Here is a 16,142-nt window from a genome sequence, read left to right on the forward strand (position 1 = left end):
CCCGCGCGGACCTACGCATGCGCGACCCGGCATCCCACGCCCCTCCGCGCACGCGCACCTCCGGCATATATCGCTCCACTTACGCGCATGCGTGACCCGGCATATCACTCCTCTCTCCGCGCATACGCGGCCCCGGCATTTCCCTCACCGCGCATGCGTGGCCCCGGCATCGGCTCCACTAGTATCTCCACTGGGCATGCGCGACCCCCACATTTTTTTTTTCTCCCTCCTCCTCCGCCTACCCCCGCGCATGTGCAGCGCGGCATACTTCTCCCACCAGCAACCAGCCTTTCCATTGGCTCACACAATCCGACCGCCCAATCAGCGGGCTCGTCTCATCCGCGCCTCGGGCCTCCGCCCCCAGCCAAGGGGATAGGGCGCATTAACAGCCGCCATCGTCCCTCCCCCTCCCCCCTCCCCTCCACCCCCTCCACTAATAATTGCTCTTATTGTTGGACTGTGGGTGACAAAATCTCGTCCAAAAGACTTGTTTTTTTGGATGACAATAAAGGTTATTCTGATTCTGGTCATTCAGATTTCACCGTACCATAATTGGTGCACGTGACAATAAACTGACTTTGACCTTGAAACCCTGGGTGACCTTTTGGGTCAGAAAAAGCATCTCAACCCAAAACGTCAACTATCCATATTCTCCAGCGATGCTGCCTGACCTGCTGGGTTACTCCAGTCTTTGTGTTCTTGTGCACCTTCTTGCCCGATAGATGGTGCCAAACCCAATGAGTTCCTCCAGCGATCCATTTTATTGCTCCATTTTCCATATTCCAAACTATGCACCAAATTCCCTTACATGTGCACCCCTCCATGAAACAAAACCTTGCTAGTTAAAGCATTTTTATTTAGTACTAGACCAAGTGGACCCATTGGGCCCAAACCTCTCCTGCATTGGTGCAGCACCCTCTCCTCCCCCCTTTCCCTCCCCCCCACTCCATCCCAACCCCCCTTTTCCTCCCTCCTTCCCCTCCCTCCTTCCCCTCCCTCTATTCCCCCCCTCGGAGATAGATTTAAACTTTAAAATGTGAATAACTTTTAAAATATAACATCGATTTCAATGAAACTTCTATTAGCACCAAAGGGACGACGGTGAGTAAGGTGGGCCTAAAATTGGTGTGCTTTCGTGTACCGATTTGGCTGTAGTTCAGGAACAAACAAACGGGAGTTTTAGTATATAGATTACAATTAAATGGAGTATTGTGTGCAGTTTTGGTCTCCTAATTTGAGGAAGGACATCCTTGCAATTGAGGCAGTACAGCGTAGGTTCACGAGGTTAATCCCCGGCATGGCAGAACTGTCATATGAGGAAAGATTGGAAAGACTGGACTTGTATTCACTGGAATTTAGAAGGATGAGAGGGGATCTTATAGAGACGTACAAAATTATAAAAGGATTGGACAGGCTAGATGCAGGAAAAATATTCCCAATGTTGGGGGAGTTCATAACCAGGGGCCATAGTCTAAGAATAAAGGGAAGGCCATTTAAAACAGATTAGAAAATACTTTTTCACCCAGAGAGTTGTGAATTTGTGGAATTCTGCCACATGAGGCAGTGGAGGCCAATTCACTGGATGAATTTAAAAGAGAGTTAGATAGAGCTCTAGGAATCAAGAGATATGGGGAGAAGGCAGGCGCAGGTAATTGATTGTGGATGATCAACCCTGATCACAATGAATGGCGGTGCTGGCTCGAAGGGCCAGATGGCCTCCTCCTGCACCTACGTTCTATGTTTCTACGTTTCTAAATATTGCGAATACGAGAAATACAAAATAAAATATACTCACCACTTCGGTCAGGATCAGCGGACTGAAACTGTTAATACTTCAGGACCACACGTTTTCAACATAAAGATACAAGAGACTAGAGGCTGGTACATGGAGCAAAATACAAACTGCTGGAGGACTGTGGGTGATGAAATCTCATCCAAAAGACTTGTTTTTTGGATGACAAATAAAGATATCCTGAACTCAGTGGGTCAGGCCGCATCTGTGGAGAGCATGCTTCAGGGCAAGAGTGTAGAACGGAATTGAGTTGAATTGAATTGATTGAGTACTTTACTTGTATAGCTTGCCAATACTGCTATTGATGGAGTGCAGCATAGGTTCACCAGGTTAATTCCCGGTTGCTGGGACTGACATATGATGAAAGAATGGGTCGACTGGACTTGTATTCACTGGAATTTAGAAGGATGAGAGGGGATCTTATAGAAACATATAAAATTCTTAAAGGTTTGGACAGGCTAGATGCAGGAAAAATGTTCCCAATGTTGGGGGAGTCCAGGACCAGGGGCCACAGTCTACGAATAAAGGGTAGGCCATTTAGGAATGAGACGAGGAAAAACGTCTTCACCCAGAGAGTTGTGAATCTGTGGAATTCTCTGCCACAGAAGGCAGTGGAGGCCAATTCACTGTATCTTTTCAAGAGAGAGTTAGATTTAGCTCTAAGGGCTAAAGGAATCAAGGGATATGGGGAAATGCAGGAGCATGGTACTGATTTTAGATGATCAGCCATGATCATATTGTAGGGAGTAGATGAGAAAGTTGGATAACTTGGAGCTAGTGTGAACGGGTGATCAATGTCGACGTGGTGGGCCGAAGAGCCCGTTTTTATGCTGTATTTCTAAATTTTTTGATCGGCGAAATGTCGTACAATAATGCACACGCTATATAAAAGTTTAAAGATTTTTATTTAACGGCTTAAAGAAATTCTTTTTCCACATAAACTATTTTTTTTTACACAGAATATTCCAAAATTGGACTGAAAATGTATACCATCTTGTGGAACTATTATCAATATTTTTGTGTGAAATTACTTTGATTTTAAGACATTGTATAATTTGACTCCATCATGTACATGAGTGCATCCTCTAATAAAATAGTGGGTTAAAAATCTGCAAACTATCAAGAACTAAGACTGTTTTAAGTCTCTATATATTTCTGGGGTAAGGAAGTATGCTCCCTACGGAAGCCTAAACTTTAGGTCACACTTATGGTGTCAACTGCCCCATGTTTTTTAAGGGTCTTCCCTTATTTCAAGGGACCATAAGGCCTTTTCTTACAGAAGGAGATGGTACAATATAATCATCTCCCTTATTATTTCACTGACCAGGCACCTGACCAACTCAGGGGAGTCCTGAACCACAGGATTACGTCGACTTTGAAACATTCTCGCGCGTGAGACACGCAGGGAACTGCAGATGTCTGTTTACAAAAAAAGACTAAAAGTGCTGGAGTAACACAGCAGCATCTGTGGAGGACGTGAATGGAAGTTTCGAGTTGGGACCATGGAGCCCCAGGCTGTTTCTTTGGAATGTGTATACATGCATGCGCGTCAGGGGTTTTGGGGAGAAGGCAGGAGAATGGGGTTAGGAGGGAGAGATAGATCAGCCACGATTGAATGGCGGAGTAGAGCTGATGGGCCAAATTCTGCTCCTATCACTTATGAGCTCATCAGTGTCCAAAGATAGACACAGAGTGCTGGAGTAACTCAGCGGGTCAGGCAGCATCTCTGGAGAAAAAGGATGGGTGATGTCTGAAGAAGGATCCTGTCCCGAAACGTCGTCCGTCGTTTTTCTCCAGAGCTGCTGCCCGATCTGCTCAAGTTACTCCAGCACTTTGTTTCTATCCTCAGTATAAACCATCATCTGTGGTTCCTTTCTACACATTATCAGTGACCAAACCTGATGTAGCCCCTCTTACAAAGGACGCATGTAAGATTGCGGTGGACAGACGGGGGGGGGGGGGGGGGGGGGGATGATCGTTGCCAGTGAGCGGCTCTCTACTCCAGCGCCCGAGGTGGCGGTCTGGGGGTTCAGAGGTCGGCTGCGGGAAGTGAGGGGGCGGTGCGTTCGTGGGTCGAGGTATCGGTGGAGAGGGCCGCTGGGGGCCCTGCAGCAGCCTGGGGCTCCTTTAGACTGGGGGCCGCTGGTCCTTGCAGCAGCCTGGGTCTCCATTAGACCGGGGCCTGCTGCAGGCCTTGCAGCAGCCTGGGTCTCCATTCGACCAGACCCTGCTGGAGGTCCTGCAGCAGATTGGGGCTCAATTAGACCGGGCCCTGCAGCAGCCTGGGGCTCCATTAGACCGGGGGCCACTGGAGGCCCTGCAGCAGATTGGGGCTCAATTAGACCGGGCCCTGCAGCAGCCTGGGGCTCCATTAGACCGGGGGCCACTGGAGGCCCTGCAGCAGATTGGGGCTCAATTAGACCGGGCCCTGCAGCAGCCTGGGGCTCCATTAGACCGGGGGCCACTGGAGGCCCTGCAGCAGCCTGGGGCTCCATGAGACCGGGCCCTGCTGGAGGCCCTGCAGCAGCCTGGGGTTCCATTAGACCAGGCCCTGCAGCAGCCTGGGGCTCCATTAGACCGGGCCCTGCTGGAGGCCCTGCAGCAGCCTGGGGCTCCATTAGACCGGGACCTGCTGGAGGACCTGCGGGACCTGCTGGAGGCCTTGGGGCTCCATATGGCCCGGGTGCCGCTCAAAGAAGGCCGAGCTCGCGGATCGGACGCGGCCTGCAGCGGCACAGAGCAGTGGATGACATCGACATCGCCTGGCCAGGCCGACCCCTGCAACTCTGGCCCAGTGCCGTCGCCAGGACAACTGGCCTTTAAGGCCAAGGTAAGACTCTACATTTCTAACAACTTTAAACTAGAAGGATGTAAGATAGCGCCTGACACATGGCGACTCTTTTGTATGGCCTCAGTGTCATCTAGTCTTCCTACACTCTTGCATTTAATTATAATTGTGCCTATGTCTCGTCAGAATTTTACAAAACTGTATACAAAAAAGGAATTTCACTGTACCGAGGTTAGGGTTGCCAACTGTCGTATTAGCTGGGACATCCCATATATTGGGCTAAATTGGTTTGTCCCGTACAGGACTGCCCTTGTCCCTTATCAGGCCAGGGGGCGCTGTAGGCCCGGACACTGTAGACCCGGACACTGTAGGCCCGGACACTGTAGGCCCGGACACTGTAGGGCCGGGGGCCGCTGTAGGCCCGGACACTGTAGGCCCGGGGTCCGCTGTAGGCCCGAACACTGTAGGCCCGGGGGTTGCTGTAGGCCCGGACACTATAGGCCTGGGGGTCGCCGTAGGCCCGGACAGTGTAGGCCCGGAGGCTCGGGCGCCGCCTCACGGAGTTTGCGTAGCAACCCGCCTCCCAGCCCGTGCGGCCACCATTGGTGGAGCGGGAGCACGTGGCCGCTGGCTGGGTGAGGTCACGTGGGGCGCGGGGCGGCGACGTCATCCTTTGTCCCTTATTTGGGAGTGAGATAGTTGGCAACACCTAACCTGGGTACACCTGGCAATAAAATACCATTGAAGATTTTACGGAAGAAAAGTGGATTCTCTATTTCCATCCAGCGGATACAATTAGAAAATTTGGCTATTAAAGGTTTGTCCAAAGACATTGGAATGTCAGCACTCAATATAGAATATTCTTTATAATAATGTTTAAAAATGTACAATTGAGATAAAAATCTGGCGTTGCAAAACGAGTCATTGGAAAGGCAGCTGTAAACGGGTGGGTCACTGCGACTATTTGATAGCTTTTAGCTGGAGAAGAGGTGGCCCAGTGACTCCAGGTCGAGGTGTAGAAGGACGATCACCCCGTAGACCACCATCCACAGGATGATAATCGTGTAGGGCAGCTGAGGAGATCCTGGAGCCATCTCACCTCGCTGGTCTACGCCCGCACCATCACAACCAAACGTCGACAGACGTGGTCCCTGAGACTGCAGTGTTGACCTGCGGGAGATACCAACACATGTCTTTGGAGTGAAACATAGAAACATAGAAAATATGCGCATGAGGAGGCCATTTGGCCCCTCGAGCCATTCACTGTGATCATGGCTGGTCATCCACAATCAGTAACCCGTGCCTGCCTTCTCCCAATAACCCTTGATTCCGCCAGCCCCCAGAGCTCTATCTAACTCTCTTTTAAATTCATCCAGTGAATTGGCCTCCACTGCCTTCTGTGGCAGAGAATTCCACAAATTCACAACTCTCTGGTTGAAAAAGTTTTTTCTCACCTCAGTTTTAAATGGCCTCCCCTTTATTCTTAGACTGTGTGGCCCCTGGTTCTGGACTCCCCCAACATCGGGAACATTTTTCCTGCATCCAGCTTGTCCAGTCCTTTCATAATTTTATACGTCTCTATAAGATCCCCTCTCATCCTTCTAAACTCCAGTGAATACAAGCCCAGTCTTTCCAATCTTTCCTCATATGACAGTCCCGCCATCCCGGGGATTAACCTGGTGAACCTACGCTGCACTGACCCAATAGCAAGGAGGTCCTTCCTCAAATTAGGAGACCAAAACTCCAGATGTGGTCTCACCAGGGCCCTATATAACTGCAGAAGGACCTGTTAGATGAACACAAAAACCTGGATTATCTCAGCGGGACAGACAGCATCTCCGGAGAAAAGAAAGACGTGACATTTCGGGTCGAGACTCTTCTTCAGACTGAGAGTCAGGGTAAAGGGAAACGGGAGATATAGACGGTGTTGTAGAGTATCTTTCGATAGTGATATTTTTGGTGTTTTGCGTGCAGTTCCTGTGGCTCCATTATAGGAAGGAGTCTGAAGACGGGTCTCGACACAAAACGTCACCTGTCCATGTTCTCCAGAGATGCTGCCTGACCCGCTGAGTTACTCCAGCACTCTGTGAAATGTCACCTATCCATGTTCTCCACAGATGCTGCCTGACCCGCTGAGTTACTCCAGCACTCTGTGAAACATCACCTATCCATGTTCTCCAGCGATGCTGCCTGACCCGCTGAGTTACTCCAGCACTCTATGAAACGTCACCTATCCATGTTCTCCAGCGATGCTGCCTGACCCGCTGAGTTACTCCAGCACTCTGTGAAACGTCACCTATCCACATTCTCCACAGATGCTGCCTGACCTGTTGAGTTGCTTCAGCACTCTGCGTCTATCTTAGAAACATAGAAAATAGGTGCAGGAGTAGGCCATTCGGCCCTTTGAGCCAGCACCCCCATTCAATATGATCATGGCTGATCATCCAAAATCAGTATGCCGTTTTTTCCCCATATCCCTTGATAAATCGTTAGTATAAACCAGCATCTGCAGTTCTTTCTTTCTACAAGAAACATGTACGTACACGATGAGAGATTACAGCTTCATATTTGAATGTTTTCCATGAAATGTGTTTGTTGACATGGCCTATAGTGTGGGTGGGAAAAGCCGGCTTTGTCCCTGCCAGATGTACCCAGATACAAAGAGGTGAATTTAGTTTTTTTAATTTAGAGACACATTGCGGAAACAGGCCCTTCGGCCCACCGAGTCCGCGCCGTCCAGCGATTCCCGCACACTAACACTATCCTACACACACTAGGGACAATTTACACTTATACCAAGCCAATTAACCTACAAACCTGAACGTCTTTGGAGAGTGGGAGGGAACCGAAGATCTCATGATAACTTTTAATCTGCAATTTGAGAGGGAGAAGGTGAAATCGGATGTGTTGGTGTTGCAGCTGAACTATGGGGAATACAGAGGCATGAGGGGGGAGCTGGCCAAAGTTGACTGGAAAGTGACCCCTAGCAGGGATGAAGGTGGAACAGCAATGGCAGGAATTTCTGGGAATAATCCGGAAAATGCAGGATCTTTTCATTCCAAAGAGGAAGGAAGATTCTAGGGGGAGAAAGAGGCGACTGTGGCTGACAAGGGAAGTCAAGGACAGTATAAAACTGAAAGAGAAGGCGTATAACATGGCAAAGATTAGTGGGAAGCCAGAGGATTGGGAAGCCTTTAAAGAACAACAGAGGGGAACTAAAAAGACAATAGGGAGAGAAAAGATGAAATATGGAGGCAAGCTAGCTAATTATATCAAAGAGGACAGCAAGAGTTTCTTCAGTTATATAAAGAGCAAGAAAGAGGCAAGAGTGGACATTGGACCGCTGGAGAATGATGCAGGAGAGGTGATCATGGGGAATAAAGAAATGGCAGAGGAGTTGAATCACCTTTCTGCATCAGTCTTCACAGTGGAAGACACCAGCAACGTGCCTGAAATTCAAGAGAGTTGGGGGTGAAGTTAGTGGAGTGGCTATTACTGAGGAGAAGGTGCTTGGGAAGCTGAAAGGGCTGAAGGTGGACAAGTCACCTGGACCAGATGGGCCGCACCCTAGGGTGCTGAAATTTTAGGGTTTTGAGATTGTGGAGGCATTGCTAGTGATTTAGTGGAGTTGAGTATAGGAGCAGAGAGGTCCTTCTGCAGTTGTACACGGCCCTAGTGAGACCGCACCTGGAGTACTGTGTGCAGTTTTGGTCTCCAAATTTGAGGAAGGATATTCTTGCTATTGAGGGCGTGCAGCGTAGGTTTACTAGGTTAATTTACCGGAATGGCGGGACTGTCGTATGTTGAAAGACTGGAGCGACTAGGCTTGTATACACTGGAATTTAGAAGGATGAGAGGAGATCTTATCAAAACGTATAAGATTATTAAGGGGTTTGACACGTTAGAGGCAGGAAACATGTTCCCAATGTTGGGGGAGTCCAGAACAAGGGGCCACAGTTGAAGAATAAGGAGTAGGCCATTTAGAACTAAGATGAGGAAAAACATTTTCAGTCAGAGAGTTGTAAATCTGTGGAATTCTCTGCCTCAGAAGGCAGTGGAGGCCAATTCTCTGAATGCATTCAAGAGAGAGCTAGATAGAGCTCCTAAGGATAACGGAGTCAGGGGGTATGGGGAGAAGGCAGGAACGGGGTACTGATTGAGAATGATCAGCCATGATCACATTGAATGGAGATGCTGGCTCGAAGGGCCGAATGGCCTCCCCCTGCACCCATTGTCTATTGTTATTTCAAGAATCACTAGAGTCAGGAGTGGTTCCAGATGAATGGAAAATATCTGACAACATTACCCCAAGAAGGGAGTGAAGCAGAATAGTGGGAACTATAGGCCGGTTAGTCTGACTTCGGTGGTTGGTAAGATTTTAAGAGTCCATTATAAAGGATGGGGTTACGGAGTACTTAGAAGTTCACGATGAAATAGGCGGAAGTCAGCATGGCTTTGTGAAGGGGAGGTCTTGCTTGACAAATCTGCTGGAATTCTTTGAAGAAGTCAACAGCAGGACAGACAAAGGAGAGTCAGTGGATGTTGTTTACTGAGATTTTCAGAAAGCCTTTGATAAAGTGCCACACGTGAGGCTGCGAAGGAAGATGAGAGCCCACGGTGTCAAAGGGCAGATACTGGCATGGGCAGCAGGCTGGCTGGATGGCAGAAGGCAAAGAGTGGCAGTAAAGGGGGCTTTCACTTGGTGGCTGCCAGTGACTAGTGGAGTTCCGTAGGGCTCGGTGCTGGGGCCGTTACTCTTCACGTTGTATATTCATGATTTGGACGAGGGGATTGAAGGCTTTGTGGCCAAGTTTGCGGATGATACGAAAATAGGTGGAGGGGCAGGTAGTGTAGAGAAAGCAGGGACTCTGCAGAAGGACTTGGACAGGTTGGGAGAGTGGGCAGAGAAGTGGCAGGTGGAATATAGTGGAACAAAGTGTGGAGTCATGCATTTTGGTAGTCGGAATAAAGGTGCGGACTATTTTCTAAATGGGGAGGGAATCCAGAAATCAGAGGTGCAAAGGGACTTGGGAGCTGGTGCAGGATTCCCAAAAAATTCATCTGCAAGTCGAATCGGTAGTAAAGAAAGCAAACTCAATGCCAGCATTTATTTCAAGAGGGCTTGTGTACAAAAACAGGGATGTAATGCTGAGGCTCTATAAGGTGCTGGTCAGGCCATATTTGGAATATTGTGAGCAATTTTAGACAATAGACAATAGGTGCAGGAGGATGCCATTCGGCCCTTCGAGCCAGCAGCGCCATTCAATGTGACCATGGCTAATCATTCTCAATCAGTACCCCGTTCCTGCCTTCTCCCCCTGACTCCGCTATCCTTAAGAGCTCTATCTAGCTCTCTCTTGAATGCATTCAGAGAATTGGCCTCCACTGCCTTCTGAGGCAGAGAATTCCACAGATTCACATCTCTCTGACTGAAAAAGTTTTTCCTTATCTCAGTTCTAAATGGCCTACCCCTTATTCTTAAACTGTGGCCCCTTGTTCTGGACTCCCCCAACATTGGGAACATGTTTCCTACCTCTAACTTGTCCAACCCCTTAATAATCTTATACGTTTCGATAAGATCTCCTCTCATTCTTCTAAATTCCAGTGTATACAAGCCTAGTCGCTCCAGTCTTTCAACATTCGACAGTCCCGCCATTCTGGGAATTAACCTAGTAAACCTATGCTGCACGCCCTCAATAGCAGGAATATCCTTCCTCAAATTTGGAGACCAAAACTGCCCCATTTTGGGCCCCATATCTGAGGAAGGATGTGCTGGCTCTGGAGAGGATCCAGAGGAGGTTTACAAGAATGGTCCCAGGAACGAGTAGGTTAACCTATGATGAGTGTTTGTCGGCACTGGACCTGTACTCGCTGGAGTTTAAAAGAATGAGGGGGAACCTCTTTGAAACATACAGAATAGTGAAAGAATACAGAATGTGGAGAGAACGTTTCCACTAGTGGGAACTTCCATCACAGTGAGAAGGTGACTGGAGGAGACTCACTGGGATGGATGTTTCTTGCTTATTTTTATTGGTCTTATTGTTGGACTGTGGGTAATCTTTGATTTCACTGCACATTTATGTGTATGTGACAAATAAATTGACTATTGACTATTGATTAGAGGCCAGAGCCTCAAAATTAAACGACGTTCTTTTAGGAAGGAGGTGAGGACAATTTTATTTGGTCAGAGGGTGGTGAATCTGTGGAATTCTTTGCCACTGAAGGCTATGGAGGCCAAGTCAGAGGATATCTTTAAGGTAAAGATAGATAGATTCTTGATTAGTGCGGGTGTCAGAGGTTATGGGGAGAAGGCAGGAGAATGGGGTTAGGAGGGAGAGATCAGCCATGATTGAATGGCGGAGTAGACTTGATGGGCCGAATGGTCTAATTCTGCTCCTATGACGTATGGCCTATCTCGGGGATAGCCCGTGCGGTAATGGGGAGAACGTACCTGGATCGGAGACAGGTTTGCTCAGTAGTTTGTGGTTCGTTCAGCATCGGCAGACAATCTGTAAACTGTTGTTCAAAAATGTAAATGAAAGATGGCTGTAGTAAAAATAACAAACTCATTTTCACACTGTTGCTAAATTCACGTTTCATAACCACGGCTCTCTGGCAGAGAACTAAACCCTCGCATTGTCTGCTGACCGCTCTGAACTAAGGTTTACTGGGACCAATGGTCTGCCACTATCGCTGCACCACCCTGCAACCCCATGCATGATTGCAGTCGAGCCGTCGACAGTGTACCGGCACAGGAGAAAGTGAGCAACGATTAATTTAGAGATACAGCGTGGAAACAGGACCTTTCGGCCCACCGGGTCCGTGCCGACCAGCGATCCCCGCACACTCACACTATCCTACATCCACTAGGGACAATTTTTACATTTACCAAGCCGATTAACCTACAAAACTGCACGTCTTTGGAGTGTGGGAGGAAACCGAAGATCTCGGAGAAAACCCACGCAGGTCACGGGGAGAACGTACACACTCCGTACAGACAGCACCCGTAGTCGGGATGGAACCCGGGTCTCCGGCGCTGCATTCACTGTAAGGCAGCAACTCTGCCGCTAGACGTACAGGTTTGTAGGTCAATTGGCTTGGTTTGGTGCATGTGAAAATTGTCCCTAGTGTTTGTAGGATCGTGCTGGTGTGCAGGGATCGCTCGTCAGTGCGGACTCGTCGGGCTGAAGGGCCTGTTTCAGCGCTGTGTATCTGAAACTAAACCACACAACAAAAACAAAACGAAAAAGCTTGGTACAAGTGACAATAAACTAAACTAAAGTCAGGGTACCACTAACACGTGATGATGGGCTTTCAGAAGGTACTAGGGGTGCCAACTATCTCACTCCCAAATCAGGGACAAGGTGACATCACCGCCCTGCGCCCACATGACCTCACCCAGCCAGCGGCCACGTGCTCCCGCTCCACCAATGGAGGCCGCCCGGGCCGGGAGGCGGGTTGCTATGCAACCTCCGTGAGGCAGCACCTGGGCCTCCGGGCCTACAGAGTCCGGGCCTACAGCATCCGGGCCTACAGCGTCCGGGCCTACAGTGTCCTGGCCTACACTGTCCGGATCTACACTGTCCGGGCCTACAGAGTCCGGAACCACAGCGGCCCCCGTGCCTAATACGGGGCAAGGGCGGTCCTGTAGGGGACAAACCAATTTAGCCCAAGATAGGGGAGGTCCCGGCTAATACGGGACAGTTGGCAACCCTACAAGGCACCACTGTGCTCTCTACCTTGTGCGGTGCCTCTTGTTCATTGGTCCATGTTGGGGGGTCTGCATCTTGGAAGTGTTCTTCCTGCAGTTGCCCAGGTTCCTGCCAGAACTCCATGCCATCTTGCTTCTCCACCTCCTCCTGCCAGGAGCTTACATGGTGCTCATCCTGAGTACAAAGGGAAGCACGAGGCTCCTGTTAGTTTGGAGAACTTTGGCGCAAAACAGCGGCGGAGACCCCCAGTTCGATCCTGCCCGCGGGTGCTGCCTGTGTGTGTGTGTGTGTGTGGAGTTTGCACGTTTCCCCTGTGAGACCGCATTTAGAATATTGTGTTCAGTTCTGGGCACCATGTTATAGGAAAGATATTGTCAAGTTTTAAAGGGTTCAAAAATGATTTACGAGGATGTTGCCAGGACTAGAGGGTGTGAGCTACAGGGAGAGGGTGAGTAGGCTGGGTCTCTATTCCATGGACCGTAGGAGGATGAGGGGTGATCTTATAGAGGTGTACAAAATCATGAGAGGAATAGATCGGGTAGACGCACAGAATCTCTTGCCCAGAGTAGGGGAATCAAGGACCAGAGGACATAGGTTCAAGGTGAAGGGGAAAAGATTTAATAGGAATCCGAGGGGTAACTTTTTCGCCCAGAGGGAGGTGGGTGTATGGAAAAAGCTGCCAGAGGAGGTAGTTGAGGCTGGGACAATACCATCGTTTAAGAAACAGTTGGACAGGTACATGGATAGGACAGGTTTGGAGGGTTATGGACCAAGCGCAGGCAAGTGGGACTAGTGTAGCTGGGACATTGTTGGCCGGTGTGGGCGAGTTGGGCCGAAGGGCCTGTTTCCACACTGTATCACTCTGTGACTCTATGAAGGGCCTGTTTCCACACTGTATCACTCTATGACTCTATGAAGGGCCTGTTTCCACACTGTATCACTCTATGAAGGGCCTATTTCCACACTCTATGATTCTATGACTCAATAATGTTGTTTAACTCTGCAGAAGGCATTTTGTAAAGCCTGGTGTATTGGTCCTAGTAACCGAAACTAAATTAAACTAAATTTAGCCTTCAGGTCCCTAAATGCGTCCCTGTTGATGATGTGCCTTGTTATGTTATGTTAAGTGTTTTTGTATGCTATTCGGAAAAAGAAATAAAAATATTAATTTTTAAAAAAAATTAAATTGTAGTCGTTCCTCTGACTAGATAGCATGGAACAAAAATAAAACGGAAAAGCTTTTCACTCAACCTCGGTCTACGTGACAATAAACTAAACCGGCGTCAGGGTAGCACTAACACGTGATGATGGGCTTTCAGAAGGTACCACTGTGCTCACTACCTTGTGCGGTGCCTCTTGTTCGTTGGTCCATGTTGGGGGGCCTGCATCTTGGAAATGTTCTTCCAGCAGTTGCCCAGGTTCCTGCCAGAACTCCACGCCATCTTGCTTCTCCACCTCCTCCTGCCAGGAGCTTACATGGTGCTCATCCTGAGTACAAAGGGAAGCACGAGGCTCCTGTTAGTTTGGAGAGCGTTGGCGCAAAACAGCGGCGGAGACCCCCAGTTCGATCCTGACCGCGGGTGCTGCCTGTGTGTGTGTGTGTTGAGTTTGCACGTTCCCCCTGTGAGACCGCATTTAGAATATTGTGTTCAGTTCTGGGCACCATGTTGTAGGAAAGATATTGTCAAGTTTGAAAGGGTTCAAAAAAGATTTACGAGGATGTTGCCAGGACTAGAGGGTGTGAGCTACAGGGAGAGGTTGAGTAGGCTGGGTCTCTATTCCATGGAGCGCAGGAGGATGAGGGGAGATCTTATAGAGGTGTACAAAATCATGAGAGGAATAGATCGGGTAGATGCACAGAGTCTCTTGCCCAGAGTGGGGGAATCGAGGACCAGAGGACATAGGTTCAAGGTGAAGGGGAAAAGATTTAATAGGAATCCGAGGGGTAACATTTCCACACAGAGGGTGGTGGGTGTATGGAACAAGCTGCCAGAGGAGGTAGTTGAGGCTGGGACTATCCCATCGTTTAAGAAACAGTTGGACAGATACATGGATGGGACAGGTTTGGAGGGATATGGACCAAGCGCAGGCAAGTGGGACTAGGGTAGCTGGAACATTGTTGGCCGGTGTGGGCGAGTTGGGCCGAAGGGCCTGTTTCCACACTGTATCACTCTGTGACTCTATGAAGGGCCTGTTTCCACACTGTATCACTCTATGACTCTATGAAGGGCCTATTTCCACACTCTATGACTCTATGACTCAGTAATGTTGTTTGACTCTGCAGAAGGCATTTTGTAAAGCCTGGTGTATTGGTCCTAGTAACCGAAACTAAATTAAACTAAATTTAGCCTTCAGGTCCCTAAATGCATCCCTGTTGTTGATGTGCCTTGTTATGTTATGTTAAGTGTTTTTGTATGCTATTCGGAAAAAGCAATAAAAATCTTAATTTAAAAAAAAATTAAATTGTAGTCGTTCCTCTGACTAGATAGCATGGAACAAAAATAAGACGGAAAAGCTTTTCACTCTACCTCGGTCTACGTGACAATAAACTAAACCAGCGTCAGGGTAGCACTAACACGTGATGATGGGCTTTCAGAAGGTACCACTGTGCTCACTACCTTGTGCGGTGCCTCTTGTTCGTTGGTCCATGTCGGAGGGCCTGCATCTTGGAAGTGTTCTTCCTGCAGTTGCCCAGGTTCCTGCCATAACTCCACGCCATCTTGCTTCTCCACCTCCTCCTGCCAGGAGCTTACATGGTGCTCATCCTGAGTACAAAGGGAAGCACGAGGCTCCTGTTAGTTTGGAGAACGATGGCGCAAAACATTGCCGGAGACCCCCAGTTCGATCCTGACCTCGGGTGCTGCCTGTGTGTGTGTGTGTGTGTGGAGTTTGCACGTTCCCCCTGTAACCGCCCATGTGGGTTTCCACCCGGTGCTCCGGTTTCCCTCCACATCCCAAAGACGTGCGGGTTTATAGGTTAATTGTCCCTCTGTAAATTGCCCCTAGTTTAGTTTAGAGATACAGCACGGAAACAGACCACAGGATCAAGGTGAAGGGGAAAAGATTTAATAGGAATCCAAGGGGTAACTTTTTCACACAGAGGATGGTGGGTGTATGGAACAGGCTGCCAGAGGAGGTAGTTGAGGCTGGGACTATCCCAACGTTTAAGAAACAGTTGTACAGGTACACGGATAGGACAGGTTTGGAGGGATATGGACCAAGTGCAGGCAAGTGGGACTAGGGTAACTGGGACATTGTTGGCCGGTGTGGGTGAGTTGGGCCTAAGGGCTTGTTTCCACACTATATCACTCTGACTCTATGAAGGGCCTGTTTCCACACTGTATCACTCTATGACTCTATGAAGGGCCTGTTTCCACACTGTATCACTCTATGACTCTATGAAGGGCCTGTTTCCACACTGTATCACTCTATGACTCTATGAAGGGCCTGTTTCCACACTGTATCACTCTATGACTCTATGAAGGGCCTGTTTCCACACTGTATCACTGTATGACTCTGTGACTATATGACCAAACATGGGCAAATGGAACTAGCTTCGATGTGGGATCTTGGTTGGCATGGAGGGGGATGGGCCGAAGGTCCTGTAGCTGTGCTGTGTGACTGTAAAAGGCACATTGGGGCCAGATTCGTGTGTGTGTGTGTTACACACTGACTGTGCCTCACCTGGGCATCCAGGCTGTGTCACTTACCGCCAGTGTTGCTAGACAATCCTCCTCGGAACCTTGCAGGTCGCGGCTGTTTGCGATTCCCACATCTTCAGCCTTGCTCGTCGCCGTTGAGCTGGAAAAATAACACACAAATCAAATAGTTAGCAAAGAAAGATGAAGGC

General features: G+C 48.9%; 1 protein-coding gene across 2 annotated transcripts in view; it reads right to left on the reverse strand.

Annotated features, from left to right (window-relative positions):
* Positions 1-5,543: 5,543 nt before the first annotated feature.
* Positions 5,544-16,142, reverse strand: part of LOC144597496 (uncharacterized) — a 58,642-nt gene continuing 48,043 nt past the window's right edge. For both annotated transcript variants that reach the window (XM_078406962.1, XM_078406961.1), the window contains exons 11-16: positions 16,003-16,093; positions 14,911-15,057; positions 13,634-13,780; positions 12,320-12,466; positions 11,032-11,096; positions 5,544-5,750 (exon numbers count right to left, since the gene is read on the reverse strand). In XM_078406962.1, coding sequence (XP_078263088.1) covers positions 5,555-5,750; positions 11,032-11,096; positions 12,320-12,466; positions 13,634-13,780; positions 14,911-15,057; positions 16,003-16,093 — 793 coding nt within the window. In that variant the 3' untranslated portion in view covers positions 5,544-5,554. The remainder of the gene's footprint in view (positions 5,751-11,031; positions 11,097-12,319; positions 12,467-13,633; positions 13,781-14,910; positions 15,058-16,002; positions 16,094-16,142) is intronic.

This window comes from Rhinoraja longicauda, chromosome 10 (genome assembly GCF_053455715.1).
Source record: "Rhinoraja longicauda isolate Sanriku21f chromosome 10, sRhiLon1.1, whole genome shotgun sequence".
Classification (NCBI taxonomy): domain Eukaryota; kingdom Metazoa; phylum Chordata; class Chondrichthyes; order Rajiformes; family Arhynchobatidae; genus Rhinoraja; species Rhinoraja longicauda.